At 52.2% G+C, this 20,873-nt stretch overlaps 2 protein-coding genes across 2 annotated transcripts in view; both read left to right on the plus strand.

Moving 5' to 3' along the window:
* The first annotated feature begins 1,037 nt into the window (after positions 1-1,037).
* Wnt10b (Wnt family member 10B) lies at positions 1,038-5,487 on the plus strand. The gene is made up of 4 exons (XM_055627158.1): positions 1,038-1,111; positions 1,232-1,494; positions 3,904-4,277; positions 4,943-5,487. The coding sequence occupies exons 1-4, from the start codon at positions 1,038-1,040 to the stop codon at positions 5,399-5,401; spliced, it is 1,170 nt and encodes a 389-aa protein (XP_055483133.1). The 3' UTR covers positions 5,402-5,487.
* An 8,678-nt stretch (positions 5,488-14,165) lies between these two features.
* The window catches only part of Arf3 (ADP ribosylation factor 3), a 23,416-nt gene continuing 16,708 nt past the window's right edge, over positions 14,166-20,873 (plus strand). Inside the window, exon 1 of the mRNA XM_055627192.1 lies at positions 14,166-14,324. The gene's annotated coding sequence lies outside the window, so the exon portion shown is untranslated. The remainder of the gene's footprint in view (positions 14,325-20,873) is intronic.

Raw genomic sequence — 20,873 nt, forward strand, 5'->3', positions numbered from 1 at the left:
GGGAGGGGCCGCGGCTCCGTCAGCTGCAGCAGAACCACCCGTGCGTTAGGTCGAGCCGAGCCAGGGCCCCCGGTGCTCCGTCGCGGCTCCGTTCGCTCCCTCCCTCCTGCCCTCCCTTCCTCCCGGCGGCCGCGGCGACGAGCCGGGGAAGCGGCCGAGGGGAGTGGCCCGGCCCTGGAAGAATGCTGCTCCGCCGAGGGGGCCGGACCCGGCACAACCTCCCCACGGTTTAAGTCCCAGGAGTCCAAGGGACCCAGTGCGGTGACCTTGCACCTGAACCGCTGGAGGTAATGGGGAGGGAGAGAACGGGGGTGGGGTGGGGGGACAAACAGCGGCCACCCTCAGGAGCTCAGACAGCTCAGAGAGCCAGAGACACAGCTAGAGGTACCTACAGGATAGAGACCGTAGGGACCGGCCGGTGGCGCGCCGCGGAGGGAGCGTGGAGCCAGGAAACAGGGTGGACGGTGGCCTCCCGGGCTGCCTCTGCGGCACCTGGACCTCTCCCCCTCGGGGCGCGGGGTCGGAGGGGGTCTGAGAGCCTGGCCCGTCCCGGCTGGCTCGCCTGCGCCGTCGCCAGCGCGAGGAGGCGTCGCCCCTCCAGGTGGCGGGGAACCCCCTCCCGAGCCCTCCCTCTAACCCTGCCAGGGCGGGTTCATCAGTCGTGGGGCCTCCGACAGGGAGCGGGCGGTGAGCAGGGAACCGAGGGGCTGAGAGCAAGTGTCCCCGGCAGGCATGTGAGTGTCCCGGACCCCGCAAGCCCGCGGTGGCTGGGTGGGACTCGGGGCGCTCCCGAGGGCCCTGAGCTGCCTGGACCCTTCCTCCCTGACGGGTCCCAGAACCCAGACACTGGAGGTCAAGGGGTGACTATCACTGTTCAGTTCGTGGAGGGCTGAGAAAAGCCAGCGGGTCCACAGCGGCGGCCTAAGGGTCCGAGGCGAGCATCCCCCGGTCCCAGGGAGCTACTATTCCATTCCTCATCAGAGCCCCCGTCCCGCAGGCGCTGACTGCTTCGCCCACCGGAGCCTCCGGGCTTCGACATGCTGGAGGAGCCCGGGTCTCGGCCTCCGCCCCTGGGCCTCGCGGGTCTCCTGCTCCTGGCTTTGTTCAGTCGGTGAGCATCTTTCAAGCTATGGGGGGGGGGGGGGGGGGCGCCGGCCGGGGCGGGGCGAGGGCGGGGAGCTGAGTCGGGGGACGCGCAGCTGGACTGGAGCTCCTCGCCCCTCGTTCCCAGGGCTCTGAGCAATGAGATTCTGGGCCTAAAGCTTCCCGGGGAGCCGCCGCTGACGGCCAACACCGTGTGCCTGACCCTGTCCGGCCTGAGCAAGCGGCAGCTGGGCTTGTGCCTGCGCAGCCCCGACGTGACGGCGTCCGCGCTCCAGGGCCTGCACGTCGCCGTGCACGAGTGTCAGCACCAGCTGCGCCACCAGCGCTGGAACTGCTCGGCGCTGGAGGGCGGCGGCCGGCTGCCACACCGCAGCGCCATCCTCAAGCGCGGTGAGCAGGACCCGGCGGCTGTCTGCGCGGCCGCCCAGGGGTGGGGGGCAGGCCGGGGCGCGCGGAGGCGGGAAGGGACCGGCTCACGGCTTGGGGAGGGGCCTCTCCGGGAATTTCCCCAGGAGCTGCGCTCAGCTGGGTCTGGTCACCCGTCTGGGCCCCTGCCCGCCCGCCTTCCACCTGCGTTGCTGGCGAGGCAGCTGGGTCCCTGCTCCCCTTACCCTAGGGCCTCCCTCTTCTGCCTCCACCCAGCTCGAGCTGGGATGCACCTGTGAGCAAGAGATACCCCAAACCCAAGAAGCTTCAAACACCCCCTCTACCCCCTATTTTCCTCTCCCCTCCTTCTCCGCCTAGACAAGCCCAGGCTGGTGTCCCCTGAGTCTCAGCGGGGGTGGGGTGACGCCCCCAACCGTTTAAGGGTTAAACCTGCTCCCCTAATTGCTGGGGTTCCCAGGAGCCAAAGCTGGGAACAAAGACCCCGATGGCTTTGAAGCTGGGGAGCAGCCCCTCCTCTGTGCTGTGGGGGCCCCAGGTGGCCCTCACCTGAACAGGTGAGGGATGGCTGGAGGGCCACAGAACAGGTCACTGCTGGCCTGCTCCAGGAGAAACGGTCTGGGAGGCTCCATTGCCTCCCCCTATGCTCAGCTGGAGTTTACTCCCTGAGGAGCGAAGACCCGAGGGAGCTCCAGTCCAGGGCTAGGGTAATGCTTTGGGGACTATGGAGTTAACAGGCAGCTGCCATCTGCAGGGGAATTCCCAAAACATGTGCAAACAGCTTCACCCTTGGATGGTTGGGGGATCTTGAGGCTGGCCCTGGAGCCCTAGATTCCCTGGTAAGAGGGGCCTGGCCTCCAACTGTCTTTCATCTTCTCAGCACTCCACAGTGGCCTTGCTTAAAACTGAGGTGAGGGACCCCTCCTTCTCCTCAGGGCCCAGGACAGTGCGAGGTTTTGACACCCAGATATCTGGTGAGGATGTCTCTCTAGGCCTGCCTGGGAAAGATATTTGTCATCCCAAGCCTCCTCCTCCGCCTTGGTGACCCTCAAAACATAACAAAGAGGCCAACCTTTTAAAAGGGCCTGGGGGGAAATTACCCCTGCCTTTCTCCTTCTCCCAGGATTTTATAAGGTAATAGCAGGTTAGAATAAACATAAAGGGAAGTATAAAACTAAAACCTGGGAAAGGGGGTGGGCAGCTCCAGCCTGTTAGGGTTGCTGCATGACAGCCTGGTTAAAAGACTCATTTAATAAGGCGGGGGGGGGGGGGGAGAACCCCATAGCCAGAGGTTCCCTCTCCTTCCTCACTCCTCACCGAGGTCCCTCCAGTGTTGGGGAATTTCTAAGGCGTTTAGACTCAGAAGTCCTGGAACACAGCTTCAAAGTCCTCAGGACTCTTCTGGAACTCTTTCAAGCCCAGAGGGCTCTCTGGGCCAGTGGTTCTCAACCTGAGGGTTTCCACCTCAAATATCAGCCAACCTGGGTACCGCATATTACATAACAAGTAATACATGGCAAATTTACAGATATGAAGTAGCAAAGAAATCATCTTATGGTTGGGGGTCTCCACCGCATGGAAGGCTATTTTAAGGGTCACAGCATTAGCAAGGTTGAGAACCACGGTCCTAGGCTATCTCTTATATTCATGCTCCAAAATGACAGATTTACAGACGTTTGGCTTAGTAAGGTCTTGACCCCATGGGTCTCTTTTTAGAGCTGAGGGAACTGAGGCCGGGTGTGATATCCTGTCTTGGGACATTGTCCCAAATCACTCAGCTGGTAAATGACTGAGTCAGGATTCAGTTAGAAATTTCTGGCCAGAGGCAATGAGGCATACCTGTAATTCCAGCACTCTAGAGGCAGGGGCAGGTGGATCTCAGTGAGTTCGAGGCCAGCCTGGTCTACAAAGTGAGTCTAGGATAGCCAAGGCTACACAGAGAAACTCTGTGTCCAAATAAATAAATAAATAAATAAATAAATAAATAAATGAATAACTAAAATTCTGACAACATTGCTGGTTGTGGTGGTGGCTCACACCTGCAATCCTAGCACTTGGGAGGCTGAGGCAGGAAGAGTTTCAAGAGTTCAGGGCTGGAGAGGACTCAGTGGCTAAGAGCAATGGCTGCTTTTCTGGAGGTCCTGAGTTCAATTCCCAGCAACTACATGGCGGCCATTTATGATGGGATCTGATGCCCTCTCCTGACATGTACAGGAAGACAGAGCATTCATATGATAGGTAAATAAATCTTTTAAAAAGGAGAGTTCAGTGCCAGGGTCTAAGTAGCAAGACCCTATTTGGAAAAAACAAAGAAACAAACCGTTGATGTTGAGGATGGCAGGTCATCCCTCCCCCACCTCCCTTCCACCTCAGCTGCCAACTTCACCCTGACCCTCAGGCCTGTTTCCTCCCCAGGTTTCCGTGAGAGCGCCTTCTCCTTCTCCATGCTGGCTGCCGGGGTCATGCACGCTGTTGCCACAGCCTGCAGCCTGGGCAAGCTGGTGAGCTGTGGCTGCGGCTGGAAGGGTAGTGGTGAGCAGGACAGGCTCCGGGCCAAGCTCCTGCAGCTTCAGGCGCTGTCTCGGGGCAAGAGTTTTCCTCACTCACAGCCAGGCCCTGGCCCCAGCTCCGGCTCCGGCCCTGGCCCCCAGGACACGTGGGAGTGGGGTGGCTGTAACCACGACATGGACTTCGGGGAGAAGTTCTCTCGGGACTTCTTGGATTCCAGGGAAGCTCCTCGCGACATCCAGGCTCGGATGCGAATCCACAACAACAGGGTGGGGCGCCAGGTGTGTGAACTCACCAGGCCTGTCGCTAAGGCCAGCTTGCCTCAGCCCTTCTCCCTCCCTCCCTCCTGAGAGGCCCCCTGAAGAGTAATAGGATGAGGTGTGATGAGTGCTCTTGTTACTAGCCAGCTTGTCACCCAAGACATGTTGAGCAGCTATAGGAAGCTTGAGTTAGTGTGTCTGCATGTGTACCACTTGTGTGCCCGGTACCCTCAAAGGAGAGGGTGTGGGGTCCCTGGAACTGGAGTTATAGGCAGTTGTGAGCCACCATGTGGGTGCTGGGAATTGAACCCAGGTCCTCTGGAAGAGCAGCCAGTGCTCCTAGCTACTGAGCCCTCTCCAGCCCTGAATATACTGTATTTTATATGTGCCTAGTGCTTGGCTCATTGCATAGAAACTGTTACAGCAGCTGACTTCCCCACAGACTTTAGGGGCCTTCTGGCCAACCTTCCCCCTTCCCCCATTTGTTTCTGGAAAGAGCACTGGACTGGGAGTTAGACAAGTGGGAATTCTATCCTTGTGAGCTAGTGATCAAACGTGGCTAAATCACGTGGATCTGCCCTCCTCTGCTGAGGAAGCTGGGCTAGTGGCTCCCTCTCCCGTGTCCCCCGGCGCTGTTCGATTGTAACCCCTCCCTCCCCTCCCTAATCGCCGCTCTGATGTTCCAGGTGGTCACAGAAAACCTAAAGCGGAAGTGCAAGTGCCACGGCACCTCAGGCAGCTGCCAGTTCAAGACGTGCTGGAGGGCAGCCCCAGAGTTCAGGGCCATCGGGGCGGCCCTGAGGGAGCGGCTGGGCAGGGCCATCTTCATCGACGCCCACAACCGCAATTCCGGAGCCTTCCAGCCCCGCCTACGGCCCCGCCGCCTCTCGGGGGAGCTGGTCTACTTCGAGAAGTCCCCCGACTTCTGCGAGCGGGACCCCAGCGTGGGCTCCCCGGGCACGAGGGGACGGGCGTGCAACAAGACCAGCAGCCTGCTGGATGGCTGCGGCAGCCTGTGCTGCGGCCGTGGGCACAACGTGCTCCGGCAGACGCGCGTGGAGCGCTGCCACTGCCGCTTCCACTGGTGCTGCTTCGTGCTGTGTGAGGAGTGCAAGGTCACGGAGTGGGTCAGCGTGTGCAAGTGACGGGGCCTCGCCGCCCTGGGGCCGAGGGGGACCGCCGGGCAGGGGCGCTCGCCTTCAGCCCTCCGCTCTGCTTTCTGTGCAGGGTTAGCCGTCGCCCCTGGAAAGCTCAGTGTCTACCAGCTCAGTGTCTACCTGGAAACAGCTTTGGGGGAGTAGGGTCAGGGGAAACCTGTGATGTGAGTGTCTGTGTGTGTGTGTGTGTGTGTGTGTGTGTGTGTGTGTGTGTGTGTGTGAGACGCGGCCACCCTATTCTGTTCTGAAACACCCAAGCAGACCAAGATGAAGTGCGCTGCGTGGCTGCCCTCTCTTCATCCAGATTCTTGCTCCTGTGTGTGGAGTCCACCGCTTGGCCACGCCTCTCCCCTTGCAGGGTACCAGCAGGCGCTGTGTGGAGTCCTTAAGACCTGTACAAGGCAAGACAACACCTCTTCCCGCCTGCGGTTCTCAGACTCCTCCTCTTAGGGAGCCATGGGTGACAGTAATGAGAGGTTTTCGGTTGGAAAAGGACGGAGTGCGGGACGTCTCCTCTAAGCCCTCAGACAGCTGTCTTGTCAGCTCTGGGGGAGTTTTTCTCCTTCCATTCAGTTGTTGAAAGGGTCCCTCCAAAGGAAATTTTTTTTTTTTTGCTGTAACTCTTGGAAGCTCTTTTTCCTTATTGAGGGGGATGGATAATTTATTGTACTGAGACATGTTCTTGGTTCCTGTTTGAAACTAAAATAAATTAAGTTGCTGGCCTAGTGGACTGTGGATGCAGAGGTCGGCACGGGGTCGCAGCCTGTGGCTTTTTTCCTGGGTGAAGCCTGCACTGATGTGCTCAGTGACTTTGTATGTATATTCCGCTGGCTGCCGCAAAGGATTTGAAATGATGCTCAGTTACTGGGTTCAGACTTTTAGTCTGTAAAACTGAGGTGGACTGCTGGGCAGAGGGACTGATAGACCCAAATGTACTTAAACCCTGTTCACCCTGAGCCCTGCTCCAGGGATCACCTTCATGAGAACTTAGAACACAGGTTGTGGCCTGTTTGTTTGTTTTTTCCTGCGAAGGGCTAGATGGTAAATATACTAGGTTATTTATATTGTGGTCTTTATGTCAACGACTCACCTCTCCCGTAATTACTCACTTCTGCTGTTTTAGACCCAAAATACTTATGGGCAGGGGATGGACAAAAGCAGACACAGCCACACATAAATGGATGGGTAAAGCTGTGTTCAACAGTTCATAAAAACGGTGTGCAGGTGCAGACCCGGTCCTCTGGCTGTTGTTTGTTGACCCCTCTGCCATACTACAAGGTCATCTGCTCTGGGAGTTTCATGTCTTAAATGTGTCTTAACAATTAATCGGACTATAAAAGAGTAGGTGTTATTGTCTCTAAGTCCAAACCAGAGTGCATGCAAAGCTGATGGGGACTATGAAAGGGAGTCCTGTGTTCAAAACGCAAATTTTTTGTTGCTGCTGAGGAAGGGTCTCACTGTGTATGCCAGGCTAGCTGGGAAGTCTGTATCCCAGGCTGGCCTCAGACTCCATTCTGCTCTTATTCTCCTGGGCCATGGGATTACAGACAGGCCTTATCAGGCTCAGCTAAAATTAGATACTTCAAGCAAAACTAGCATTGTCTGCCACTGAATTATTTGCATATATATTTTCCTTTATTCCACTGTTGTTTTGTATTTAATCTGAGTAAAATAATTCCTTTAGCTTTTAATTTTTTTCTACATTTATTTGTGTGTGTGTGCATGCTCATGCGCGTGAGTGTGAGCGTGAGTGGAGGCAGGCCTGTCATGGCAGGACACCTTGCAGAAGCCAGCTTTCTCCTTTTACCATATGGGTTCCAGTGACTGAATTTAGGTCTTCAGGTTTGGTGGCAAGCAGCCTTCCCTGCCGGGCCATCCTGCTGGTCACTCCCTTATCTTTTCAGATATAACTAGAAAGAATAGACTTTCTTCTACAATATCTCCAATTCCTAGGCCAATATATTTTTCAAGGAAACATTTTTAAGATGCAGTGTGGTGGGAGCTGGAGAGATGGTTAAGAACACTGGCTGTTCTTCCAGAGGATCCAGGTTCAATTCCCAGCACCCAAACGGCAGTTTGCAAATGTCTATAGCTCCAGTCCCAGGGGATCTGACACTCTCACACAGATATAAAGGCAGACAAAACACCAATGCACATAAAATAAGAATAATAAATTGTCTGGCTCGGAGGCAGAAGTAGGCGGATCCCTGTCAGTTTGATGCCAGCCTGGTCTACAAAGTGAATTCTAGGACAGCCAGGGCTGTTACACAGAGAAACCCTGTCTCTAAAAAACAAAACAAAAAAACAAAAACAAAAAGAGAGAGAGAGATTAAATAAATAGTTAAAGGCGCCAATGTGGGCAAAGGCCCTGCAGCAGGCCTTCGGAACCCCTGAGTGCTCAGGGGATAGGGAGTGCTCCCAGGGAGGTTGCAGAGGACACGGACTCAGTTCCCAGCACCACATGGTGGCTCATAAACACCAGTCCAGGGGATTCAGTGCCCTTGTCTGGCTTCTGCAGGCTCCCACACACCCATGGCACAGAGACAGACTCGTGGGCAAGACATACAGAAAATAAAAACAAATATTTGTTAAAAAAAAAAAAAAAGATTTTGCCAGAGAGTACAGAAATAACTCCCTGCGCTTCTCCAGGTAATAAATAAATATGTCTGCTGCCCAAGTTCCCCTGAAGTCTGCGGAGAGCACCAGGCCACAGGAGAGTATGGGGAGTGTTGTATCAGGCCAGTACTCCTCGGTGACATTAAATTTGTTTATTTTGGGAGGCCAGGTGTGGTGGTGCACACCTTTAATTCCAGAACTCAGGAGACAGAGGCAGATAGATCTCTGAGTTTGAGGCCAGCCTGGTCTATAAAGTGAGTCCAGGAAAGCCAGGGCTACACAGAGAAACCCTGTCTCAAAAAAAAACCAAAACCAAAACCAAAACCAAAAAAAGAGTACCTGCTGCTCTTGCAGAGGACCTGGGTTTGATTCCCAGCTCCCACATGGCAGCTCACAACTGTCTGTAACTTCAGCTCCAAGGGATCCAACACCTTATTCTGACTTCCACAGGCACTAGGCATGCGCGTGGTATGCAGACACACATGCAGGCAAAACACTCATATACACAAGTAAATCTAAGTTTTAATATATATGTGCATGTATAAATATCCAGAAGAGAGGCTTGAATGCCCTGGGTCTGAAGTTTTAGGGTGTTGTGAGCTGCCTGGCCTGGGTGCTGGGAGGGAATCCAGGTCCTCTGTTAAGCCATTTTCTTAGCTCCATGGCAACAGCTTGTCAGGAGATGTCAGACACATGATGCTGACCTAAGGTGTGAATGAGGAGAGGAAGAAAGGAGGCCGAAGTGAGACTGGGCCTGGATATGACCAAGAATAACAGAATAACCAGTGTGGAGACGTCTTACGTCCAGGAAGGAGCCCTCTCCAATAGTGTTACAGCAAGAACATTTTACCATTTTCCTGTCTCCTTCCTCTGTAGTCCTCTGGCTCCCTTTCCTTTTTAGCTTTCCGTCTTCTTTCATCACACTCTCTGTGGCAAACTTAAGCCCCAAACCACAACCTTGATGAATTCCAATTGGATTTTGTCAGCAAGGCAACACCCCCTCCCAGCAGGCACACGCACTGGGCTCAGGCCCAGGTCTGGGGTCTGTGATGGGGTGGGAGTACGCAACCCACAGAGCTGGTGGCTACAGTTTCAGCTTTTCCTGGGCTCCAGTGCCAGCTGGATGAAGGGGGGGAAGACGGAGGAACTCTAAGTCAGGCTGCTGGGCCTCCTGGAACTCTAAATACGCTCTCGGTCCTTCGTTCTTTACCAAATGGCTAGGAAGTTGAGAGTGGTGGTGAGCAGCTACTTGCCAGCAAGGTGGGCCTTCTAGCTTTGCTCCTGTTTGCATCAAGGCCAGCCCTCTCGATGCTACAGCTGGCCCTTTCCTTTCCATGCACCAGAAGGGTAAAGGACAGAAGATCCGAGTGATTCACCAGTCACATCCAAAGTCAGACAGCAATTCCTCCTAGCCATAGGAAGCTGCCGGCTGTGTCCATCTTTCCTTCACTCTGGCATGCAGCATGAGAGGATTCAAAGTCTTCATTCACCAGCAGCTTCCGCCTCCCTGTTGGGGTTCCACAAAGCATGCTGGTGTGGTGGGGCGCGAGGGAGTGGGGTGAGTGGCTGTAAAGTGTGCGTGGGTTATAACCTGGTGGGGTGCTGCTAGAAAGCTTTAGGGAAGAAATGGTAATAACCGCATAAAAAGCTTGCCACAGGACCCGCTGGTGAATGTGAAACTGTCTTAAGGTTTCCATTGCTGTGATGATCACTGTGACCAACAGCCTGAGGAGCAATCGATTTCTTTCCGCTCACAGATTAGATGGCTCATCACTGAGGGAAGCCAGGCAGAAATTCAGGGAGGCAGGAGCCGAAACATTCTTCCCTTCTTTGGCAGGATCTCTTCTGTGTAGCCCTGGCCGTCCTAGAACTTGCTCCTCAGACTAGGCTGGCCTCCAACTCAAAATTATCTACCTGCTTCTGCCTTCTGAATGCCAGGATTAAAAGGTGTGTACCTACATAGCTGGCTCAGCTTGTTTTCTTAGTTTTTTCCTAATATTGGAACTTATTTTTATGTGCACGAGTATTTTGCCTACACTATACGTATGTCTATGTTCCATAGCAACCATAGAGGCCAGAAGAAGATTCCCTGGGACTGGAGTTACTGATGGTTGCTAGCCATCATGTGGGTGCTGGGAATCGAACCAGGTTCACGGAAAGAGCAGACTGTGCCCTTAACCTCGAGCCATCTAACCAGCCCTCATCTGCCACCCTATAAAATTCAGGGGTGGCACTGCCGCTCCTGGGCCCTCCCATATTAATCATCAATCAAGAAAAAGAAATTCCCACAGGCCAATCTGGTGGAGCATTTTCTCAAATTTCCTCCCTTTCCCCAAATAACTACAGCTCAAACTGGTCAGTACAACTGACCCCTTGTGAATTTGACACACATCACTATTCAACTAGAACCTTTCCTTTCTCAGTGGCCCCCACCCAATATGGCACGTTAATATCAGTATAACGATATAGAACATTCCAATGTTTAAATTTCCCAGTTGTTAAAAATTCAAACATTTAAAAAATTCAGTTTCTCTTAAAACATCCAAAGTCTCTTTTAAAGTTCAACGTTTTTCTAAAATATTCAAAATCTCTGTAAACTTCCAAAGTCTAGTGGAGTTCTGTAAAATAAAAAAAGTTACATACCTTATTACTTTGAAAAGGAAAAACCAGGGCAACTATAAACAAATCAAAACAAAACTGAAGTCCAACACTGCAGAAAGTTCAGTGCTGGGACCAATGCGTGACCTGCTCTGTTTTGCCAGCTCTGCCAGCTCGTCTCCTGGGCTCAGGCCAGCTCTATTCTACAGTGGCTCTGTCCTTGGCAGTTGTCCCATGGTACTGGAATCTCCAAAATGCTGAGGTCTCTGCTACAACCTGGCTGCGCCTTCACCCATAGCTTCTCCTTCCCTCTCTTCCTTTTTTTTTTTTTTTTTTTTTGAGACAGGGTTTCTCTGTGTAGCCCTGGCTGAGCCGGACTCGCTTTGTAGACTAGGTTGGCCTCGAACTCACAGAGATCTGCCTGCCGCTCCTCTGCTGGGTTTACATGCCATGTGCCACTGTGCCTGGTCTCTCTCTCTCCTTTGTAAGGGACTCTAACCCTGCCATGTGGTGTCAGTAGACCAGGCTGGCCTCAGACTCAGAGATCCACTTGCCTCTGCCTCCCATGTGCTAGATTAAAGGCCTATGCCACCACACTGAGCTGCTGTTCTTCTCATCCCAGCTGATTCTTCAGCCCCAGCTGACCAGGATCAATTGTCCAAGCAAAGTGAAAGTTTCTCTTCAGTTGTTCATTGTTTTGAGATGGGGTCTCCCCACATAGCTCTGGCTGGTGTGGAGCTCACTATGTTGATCGGGCTGGCTCTGAACTCACAGAGATCCATCTGCTTCTACCTCCAGGGCATGAGCCACCACACCTGTTCTTGATTCAAAAGGTCAGATGTAGAATCTTTAAGGGGCTCTCAGATTTCTCTCTGTAACTTCATAAGCCAGGTGTCCTTCATCTGTCCTGCTTTCAGCATTATCTGCTAGGTTCCCACAGTAGCCTACTGAGCTCTGAGCACACAATGGCTTTTCCAGCCCAGAGTTCAAATGTAACCACAATCCTTCCCAAAACACATTGTCTGGTCTGTCACAGCAATATCTTACTCCTCCTATCAATTTCTGTCTCAGTTAGGGTTTCTTCTGCAGTTATAAAACATGATAACAAAATGCAACTTGAGGAGGATAGGGTTTATCGCATTTTACAGATCACAGCTCATCACTGAGTTGGAAGTCAGGACAGGAACTCAGGGTAGAAACCTGGAGGCAGTAACTGAAGTAGGGGCCATGAAGGAGTGCTGCTTATAAATAGGCTTGCTCAGCCTGATTTTTATTTATTATTTATTTTTTCCGAGAGGGTTTCTCTGTGTAGCCCTGGCTGTCCTGGACTCTTTGTAGACCAGGCTGGCTTTGAACTCACAGAGATATGTTTGTCTCTGCCTCCCTGAGTGCTGGGATTACACGTGTATGCCACCATGCCCCAGCTTCAGCCTGATTTCTTATATAAGTCAGAACCATCTGCTCAGGGGTGATACCTCTTACAGTGAGGTTGGCCTCCTTGATTATCAGTCAAAGAAAATATCCTACTGGCTTGCCCACAGGCCAAGCTGATGAAGCCATTTTCTCAGTTGTTCTCTCTTTCCACATGGCTCTAGCCTGAGTCGAGTTGACATAAAACTAGCCAGCACAGAAACTATATTTTGGGGAGCCTTTTGCTTTAAAAAACCTAGAGTGTGGGCTAGGGAGCTAGTCCGGACCATTAAAAGTGCTTGCAAGACAAGCCTGATGAGACTGATCCCTGGAACCTATGTAAAAAGCTGGAGAGAGATCAGGCTTTTACTCTCAGTAAAAGCCTCTAGAGGACCTGGTTCCCAGCACTCGTGCGGAGCAGCTCACAATTGCTTACAACTCTGCCTCCAGGGGATCTTAAGTTTCCTCCCTGCAGCAGACACCCACACTCACGGCACACACTTACACACGTGGACGTGTGAATACACATAATTAAAAATAACCCGTTTGGCTGGGTGTATGGCATACATCTTTAATCTCAGCACCCAGGAGGCAGAGGCTGGTAGATTTTCTATGAGTTCAATGGCAGCTTGGTCTATAAAGTGAGTTGTAGGCCAGGCTACACAGTGAGCTCCGTCTCTAAGAAAACCAAAATAAAAACCAACAAATTTTCTCGTTTTTCTAGACAGGATTTCTCTGTGTAGCCCTGGCTGTCTGGAACTCACTCTGCAGACCAGGCTGGCCTCAAACTCAGAGATCTGCCTGCCTCTGCCTCCCCAGGTCTGGGATTAAAAACGGGCACCAACATCGCCTGACCAGCCATGTTATTCTTGAGGTAAACATATGAGAGCAGACAAACTGGTATAAGAGGAGCTGGTGAGTGCATAAACCAGATGAATGTGACAAGGGACAGACACTGATCGTCACTTTCCAGCCTATTTCTTGGAAAAAGAGGAGAGTGCTGATTCTGCGTCAAGTTCTATGTGATCTGTTACACACCGCACACTTAAAGAACGTGGCAGTTTCTAGCACAGTTTGTCAGTAGTCTCGGGCAGTGTCTCATCACGCTAAAAGGCTGTAAGGGGCGCTAGGAGGGGACGTGGGTGCTCTTTCCATGGGATACTAATGTTCATAGGCATGTAGGGAGCCTTCATCAGACATTCAGACATCAGACATTCATCAGAGCCGCGTCCAAATAATTTGTGTTTCTGCCCTTCGTATTTCAAGTCTAACTTCCTAGACGACCCAGATCCAGATTTTTTTTTTTTTTTTTTTAAACAGTGCTCTGGGACATGCCATATGCTATTTAACCATGAGCTGTTACAACCACGGGGTCATTCCACATGAAATGGCACTGTGTACATAAAAGCCACCCTTACTGTTTTTTAAAATAATTTATTCAATTTTATGTGCATTAGTATGAAGGCGTCAGATCCCTTGGAATTGGAATCACAGACAGTTGTGAGCTGCCATGTGGTTGCTGGGAATTGAATTGCTGGGAAGTGCAGACGGTGCTCTTAACTACTGAGCCATCTCCCCAGCCCCCCGATGTCTCTTTAGTATCTTGACTGCATCATTCTCTCTCCTCTTCCTTTGTGAGAAGCAATCTCTCGAGGCAGCCCTCAAAGAAACTACCCTTAGGAATTAATGAGTTGAGCGGCGAAGCAGATGAAGCGTTCTTTACTAGAAATAAGGCTGCTGGAGTAGGGTAGGTGAGGGCATCTCTATCCATGTTCCCCTTAGGCTCTGCCTAACAAGTCCCAGAGACGCCCTTGCCCGAGCCCTGGCTCCAGTGCAGCCAGAATGTGGCCTCGGTCCTAGTTCCAGGCAAGGCCATGGAATTAAGCTGGGAGCCTCACCTCGCACACATCTCCACACTCAGCCTTCGGATCTTGCAGCCCCCACACAGGCCCCCGCCTCGACTCAGCTTCAGCACCGGGCTGCTTTTGCTGCAGCCGCTGCCATGGTGATGGGTCTCGCGAGAGCTGCCGCTCGCTACCGCGCACTTCTCGCGCGATCGTGGAGGTGGGAAGTATCCCGGCCTGGGGGTGGGGGTTCGCAGCACAGCTCCTGTCGCCGTCGCGGCTTCCGGTGCTAGGTGGAGGGAAGGAAGGAGGGAGCCGGGGAGCGGGCCAGCGGACCAGCTTCGCCGCGGTCGGCTTGGGGAGCGGGAGGAGGCAGCGGCCCGAGAGCCAGGCGGAACCTGCGGAGGCGGCGGTGGCAGCCGCGGCGCCGGGAGCAGGAACAGGTTCGGAGCCGGAGAGGGAAGGCGGGTCCGGGCAGGGAAGAGGGTGGGAGCCCGAAGTCCCCCGCCGAGGTCCGGTCCGCACTGCCGGGCGAGGCGCGGTGGGCAGTCCTCGCAGAGCTGGGGGCGGGGGACCCCAGCCGCACTGCTGCCGCCGCAGCTGAAGGACGCTGAGCGGGGGTGGGGGCGGGGGCCGCGCACGGATTTGTCCTCCGCCTCGCCCGAGAGGGCGACCTGGGCTGCGGAGGTGAGCTTTCGAGGGTTGGGGTTTGAGGGGGAGGCAGGCTGACCAGTGGGAGGTGATGCGGGGGCGGTGTGGCTGTTTGGATCTTTCCCTTCTGTTTAAGGGCTCCGAGGAATGTTGCCTTTTCTCTCTCCCTCCCCCGCCTGAGCTGTGGGGGGAAACCAAAGAAAAAGCCTGGCTGTGGTTATTCTCCCTCACCCATCGTGAGGCACGGGCTCTGGGCCTTAGCATCGGGGCCTACTGGTGGGGCACCGCTGCGCAGTGTTCTCACGGAGGTTGCGCTCTGCTTTGGGGTGTTGGGAAGGGCAGGTTGGGAAGAGGGCAGCAGGTGGGGAGAGGGTGGGGAGGAGGCTGGAGAAGGGGGAGGGGGACCTGAGCTAGCTTGCTTGGAGGAGAGAGGTGGGGCCTTCCTCCCCCAGGCGGAGCGGGGGCGGTCTCTTGTAAAGAGGAGGGAGCATCTTGTCACTGGCCCTGAGTTTGTGTCTTCCAATCCGCTTTTCTCTAGGAAGTACCAGGATTCCCGGAACAGAAAATGAAGCCATTGCTTACGCCAATCCTTTGAAGGAAGGAGGGGGTGGTGGGGAGGCAAAGTTCCCTGTTAAAACTCAGGGCTGATTAGTTAAGTGGTGACTCTTTTTTTTTGGAGAGACTTGTTCTTTTGGGGGGTTATAGTACTGCTGGTCTCTGGGCCAGGAAGAATGTGGTGGAGGAGTGTGTGGTTATAGCAAGAAGAAAATAGTGAGGTCATTAGGGTGAGGGAGAAGGTAACGGAAAACCTGTCTCTGCTGCTGTTGGATTGGGTCACCCTTGGGTCTGTGGCATGAAAGTTTTATTGGGAGGAGATCTGCCGCAGGAGTCTGATTGCTTGAGTCATTGCAACAGGATAGAATCTAGTCTCCGCATACCTCCGTCTCTGTCCCCAGTCAGGTAGATGGAGACTGTCTCTGCTGCCATTTTGTCTTAGACCTGTTTGGGGTAGTGTGTCGCTTGTGTGTGGCGGTGGCCAGAGGACTGGTCGTTTGAGTATTGGACCTGAGTGTGAGTGAATTGTTAAAGCTCATTCTTAGAAAGGCTCGATTTGCTTAAGTTCAGCTTTTCACAGAACGAATTGTTGACCTTAGAGGCAGCTGGAAAAGGCTCCCATGTGTCACATATCCATCTCCTGCTGGCTTGTCGGCTCTTCTTTCCTTCCCTCTCCCCACCTTACTTTGTTTGAGACAGGGTCTCTCTGTATAGTCCCCTTGTTGGCCTCAAACTCGCAGCTGCCGGCCCCAGTCTCTTGAGTTCCGAGGCCGAAACAGACCCCTACTTCCTTTTTTGAGATAAGCTGGGTTTGAACTTAATCTTGGTTTATAGGGTAGACACGGGATGGGAATGTATAGAACTCTGCGAAGTTTCTAGTTACAGCATCAGGAGAAGGGAAGGATAGCCAGTATGGTGACACAGGCCTGTAATCTCAGCATTAGGAAGATGAAGCAGGAGGATAGTGTTTTAGGCCCATCTGGGTTACATAGCAAGACTGTCTCAAACAAAATAAGTAAAAACAAAAAACCTGATGTATTTGGAGGTAGTTGAGCAGTTGAGACGTCTTGTCAGGTCTTAAAATCGACACTGTAGTATGTGTTCATCTAAACCCTTTTTCAGTCCTTAAGGACAGAGGCAGTCTCCAGTGATTAGAAGGAGAAACTTCTTTAAAACCATGTTTGTTAAGGCTGAGATTGTAACTGAGAGAAATTGTGACATCTGCTTCCTCACATAACTTTAGAAACAGATACCAAGATGCCTGAGAGTTGGCTGGGTGCGGTGGTGCACCCCTGTGATCCAGCACTCAGGGAGGCAGAGTTTTGAGGTGGGCCTGGTCTACAAAGGGAGTCCTGGACAGCCATGGCTACACAAGAGAACCCTGTCTCAAAAGGAAACAAAAGGCCTGTGAGTCAAAACATACCTGTGGGTTTGGCTTCTTTCACCATTTTGGCTGAAGGTGCTTTTGGAGACAGAAAACTGTAGTAATTGAAGGTGGGCTGTAGGAGCAGACAAAAAGGCAGTGGATTCATCTCCTGTCCATGCTGTTTTATTGTATGTATTTGCTAAAATTACTTGCTTTCACTTAGTCTCATTTTCCGTGTGCATAAATGGCACAACGGTGGCAGCTACCCAGCAGGGCTGCCGTGGGAATTAAATGAGATAATAAATGTCAAATACTGAGTATTGTAAGATGCACCAACCAGAGAGTGGGAGCTGTGCTTAACAACCTACCACGATAAGGATGGCATGAGTGCTCAGGGCGGCCTAAAAGAGAGGAAGTTCACAGAAGAGCAATTTGGTGCCCATGTGAAGGGACAGTTGTGACAGTGACTTTGAATAGACCCTTTTAAGTGGTGGCCTTCTTTCAGCCTCAGCTTTTAGAGGTGGCTCTTGCTTAAGCAGGAGGTGAAGCTGGAGCCAGGGACAGGCCAATAGCCAGCCTCTTGGATGTAAGGCCAGGGGTTATCCGGAGTAGTGTCAGGTGGGGGTGGTTTGTTTTTCAGTTTTTCCAGACAGGGGTTCTCTGTGTAGCCTTGGCTGTCCTGGACTCATGCTATAGACCAGGCTGGCCTCAAATCCACCTGCCTCTGCCTCCCCAGTGCTGGAATTCCAGGAGTGTGCTTCTGTTCCAGTGTCCGGAATGGTGTTTATTAGAAAGGTCACTGTAGGGCTGCTGAGATGGTTCAGTGGATAAAAGCTCTTGCCACCAAGTTTGAAGATTTGAGCTTGAGTCCCCACTCCTGCCCTGGCACACTTGGTAGAAGGAGACAACTGATTCTTGTAAAGATACTTTCTTGCCTCCAGACGAAATGATGTAACAGAATAGAAAAGCCAGTCTAAAGCTGGGTGTGATGAGTGTGGCCTGGATGTAATCCTGGCTCTTGGGAGGTAGAGGCCAGTGGAAGCTATGTGAGACTTCGTTTAAATAACAAGCAGCCCCCACCCCGAGTTGCTCACTGGTTAGAGTTTGGTTGGCGTCCTGTTCCCACTCCCACCTGAGGCGCTCAGGACATCTGTAGCTTCAGCTCCAGGAGATCTAGCCACCTCCGGCCTCCTGGGGCACTGCACGTGTGCATGCGCACACACATAATTCGATAATAATAGTAATTCGAGGATGGGGCTGAAGAGGTAGTCGTCAGTCAAGAGCACTTGCCCTTGCAGAAGGTCCCAGTTTCCTTCCCCAGTGTCCGTTCTTTTACCTGCACGTGGGACATGGTGTACCTCTGCCCACATATAGCACATGCACACGAAATAAAAGTGTAATTAAACCTTTTTTACTGCTACAGAGATGGTTCAGGAGTTGCTCCTATCTAGTGCCCTTGTTGGGCATTTCTGACTGTCTCAGCTGGAGTTCTAGCTCAGTGTCTTCTGGGGTTTCACCTGCACTCACATTTACACCCCCCAGAATTGTTGGCACACCTTTAATCCAAGCACTAGGGAGGCAGAAGCAGGTGGATCACTGTGTTCAAGACCAGCCTGGTCTACAGTTTGTCCAGGCCAGCCAGGGCTACGTAATGAGACCCCATCTCAAATTAAAAAATAATCGTTTAGCATTTGTGAGTTTTCTGTGTTTTGACTGCGAGTGTGCCTGTAGCACACGTGCAAGGCTGAGGAGGTTAGAGGAGCTGTCACGTCACTTGGAACAAGTTACAGTGTTTGAAAGCTGCTATGGGGGTGCTGGGAACTGGTCCTGGTTCCTCTGGAAGAGCAGCCTGTACTTGGCACTGAGCCATCTTCTCCCAACCCACTTTATTTTCCCTCAGACAGGTTTCTCTGTGTGGCCCTGGCTGTCCTGGACTCGCTCTGTAGACCAGGCTGGCCTCCACCTCAGCCTGCCTCTGCCTCCTGAGTGCTGGGATTAAAGGCATGTGCCATCACCTGGCTGCAAACATTTTTTTTTTTTTTTTAAGTGAAGGCATAATATTCTAGTTTGGGAAAGAATTGTCTAAGGTGTGGTCTTCTGTGAATGTTTTCTTCTGGATTTCTAGAGAGGCTCTGTTAGAAAGGAGTGGCTTAAGACCTGAGGGCTCTCTGTTGCCATATTCCTCATAAGGGTCACATAACTGAGTGTGACAGGTCTCTTGCTGCCTTTAGCTCTCCCATCGCTGTTAAGAGCCTGGCATACATACCCTTTTATTACTTTATGTGTGAGTATCAATTATGAATGTTTTAAATTTGAAAATGGATTTAGGATGCAAGAGCATTTGCTTTCTGTTGAACATGTGATGAGGTCACATAGCCTAGGCTGGCTTCCAATGAGCTGTGTAAGATGTCTTTGAACTTATGGTTCTTCTGCCTCGGTTTCTGTGGTATGGGCATGCAGGTTGTGTAACCACGGTGGTTTATCAGTGCTAGGCTCTGGACGACCTTGTGCCTGCCAGGCGAGCACTCCACATGCTGAGCTGTGTTCCCGTTCCTGTATTTTTTCTTAAAGCATTCAGACTTCACCTGAAATAAACCTTAAAGTCTAAACATAAAGTGTTTAATTGAGAAAAGCGGGCCTGCTACGGTGATGGGGAAAGAGGGGGAACATAATTAGAACCTTTGTATGAGCAGTCTCTTCCTCCCAGCCAGCTTCCTTCCTTCCGTCTGTCTGTCTGTTAAAGTGTAATGGATCTTTTCTTCTTTTCCTTTGGGTTTTTAAAGTTTTACTTGCCAGGCAGTGGTGGTGCGCACCTTTACTCCCAGCACTCGGGGTAGAAGCAGGCACATCTCTGAGTGGTCTACACAGGGAAACCCTGTCTTGAAAAACAAAAAGGTTTTGTGTTTATGTGTATGTTTTTCTTACATGTCTGGATGTCCATCAAGTGTATGTACATCTGTGGAGGTTAGACAAAAGTGTCACATCCCCAGGAACTGGAGTTAAGATGCCGTGAGCCACCTTATGGATGCTGGGAACCAAACCTGAGTTCCGCAGGAGCAAGTGCCCTTAAAACGTTTAATTACTGTCCTGCTAGGAAGTGCTTGTGCCTGATGAGCCATCTCTACTAATTTTGAGGGAGGGTTGCATGCATTCCAGGCTGTCCTAAATTTGTTGTGTAGGCTAGAGTGGCCTCACTTCCTCCATGTGCCGAACCATCCCAGGGCCTTGCACCCTCTCAGTCCTCAGGAGCATTAGGGCTGCGAGAACATGGAACCCGCTTCTCCAGTCTGTCAAAGTCAGGAAGAGTACTGGGGCCCCCAGTGCCTTGACACTGAATGTGTTGTTACCCTCAGTGGAACCCTGTTCGGAAAGTGTCAGCCCGGTGCTTGCGCTTAAGCGTTGGGCAGACCCTTGCAGATGCAGGGCTAGTCGTCCTCATGCGGGGCTCTCAGCGTTTTCCCTGTTACGGCACACACAGGAAGTGACACCGGGCTGCAGCTAGAGCCCTGAGCTGATGGGCCTGCAGGCTCTAGTCCTGCCTCGCTACCCATTGGCTTTGTGGGCATTGTCTTCAGTTGACCTGGGGGCATCAGAGGCGCTTTGGGAAGCTTTACCTCAGGAAGTGAAACAGGCAAGTGTGGGTAGACTACATTTCTCTGTTCAAGCTCTTTAAAAGAAAAAGAAGTATTCTAGTATACAGGCATTTTGCCTGTTGCACGTGTGTGGACTACCTGCCTGTAGGGAATGTGCAGGCCAGAAGTTGTTCCATCTCCTGCAACTGGAATTAACACGATTGTTGGGTCCTCTGAGAGCAGCTGGTGCCCTCAACCACTGAGCCATCTCTCTAGTCCACTTAGGTGCTGCTAGAGTGGTCGGGTTTCTGTTTGACTTGGTCACTGAGAACAGCATCTTGTCTGCAGCTTGGGGTTCAGGTTGGTTTTAAGGCTTTCTGTTATCTGCCAGGGTTACTGATAGATTTTCAGTGATTTCTTTTTTTTTTTTTCCTTTTTCTTACTTCCTTTTTCATACATTACATCTCAGCTGACCACAGTTTCCCCTCCCTCCACTCCTCTTCTGTTTCCCTTCAGAAAAGAGCTGTCCTTCAGGGATATCAGTTGAACACGGCATAACAAGTTACAGTAAGGCTAGGCACAGACCTTCATATCAAGGCTGGACAAGGCAACCCAGTAAGAGAAAAGGAGTCCCAAGAGCAGGTGAGAGGGTCAGAGACACCTCCCATGCACACTATCAGTCCCACAAAAACACCAAGCTAACAGCCATAACATGTATGCAGAAGGCCTAGCTTAGATCCATGCAGAATATTGTCACTTTAGCCTCTGAGCCCTGCTTAGTCTACATTCTGCCGGGGTCCTTGAACCGCCCCCCCCCCCCCCCCCCCCCCCCCCCCCCCCCCCCCCCC

This window comes from Psammomys obesus, unplaced genomic scaffold (genome assembly GCF_907164565.1).
Source record: "Psammomys obesus unplaced genomic scaffold, mPsaObe1.curated_primary_1811, whole genome shotgun sequence".
Lineage (NCBI taxonomy): Eukaryota > Metazoa > Chordata > Mammalia > Rodentia > Muridae > Psammomys > Psammomys obesus.

Bases quoted from the DNA above. Each gene is read 5' to 3' on its own strand.
- Wnt10b (XM_055627158.1), top strand. From the start codon at position 1,038: ATGCTGGAGGAGCCCGGGTCTCGGCCTCCGCCCCTGGGCCTCGCGGGT. The intron at 1,495-3,903 runs GTGAGCAGGACC...TTTCCTCCCCAG, and splicing joins CAGCGCCATCCTCAAGCGCG to GTTTCCGTGAGAGCGCCTTC. The intron at 4,278-4,942 runs GTGTGTGAACTC...CTGATGTTCCAG, and splicing joins ACAACAGGGTGGGGCGCCAG to GTGGTCACAGAAAACCTAAA.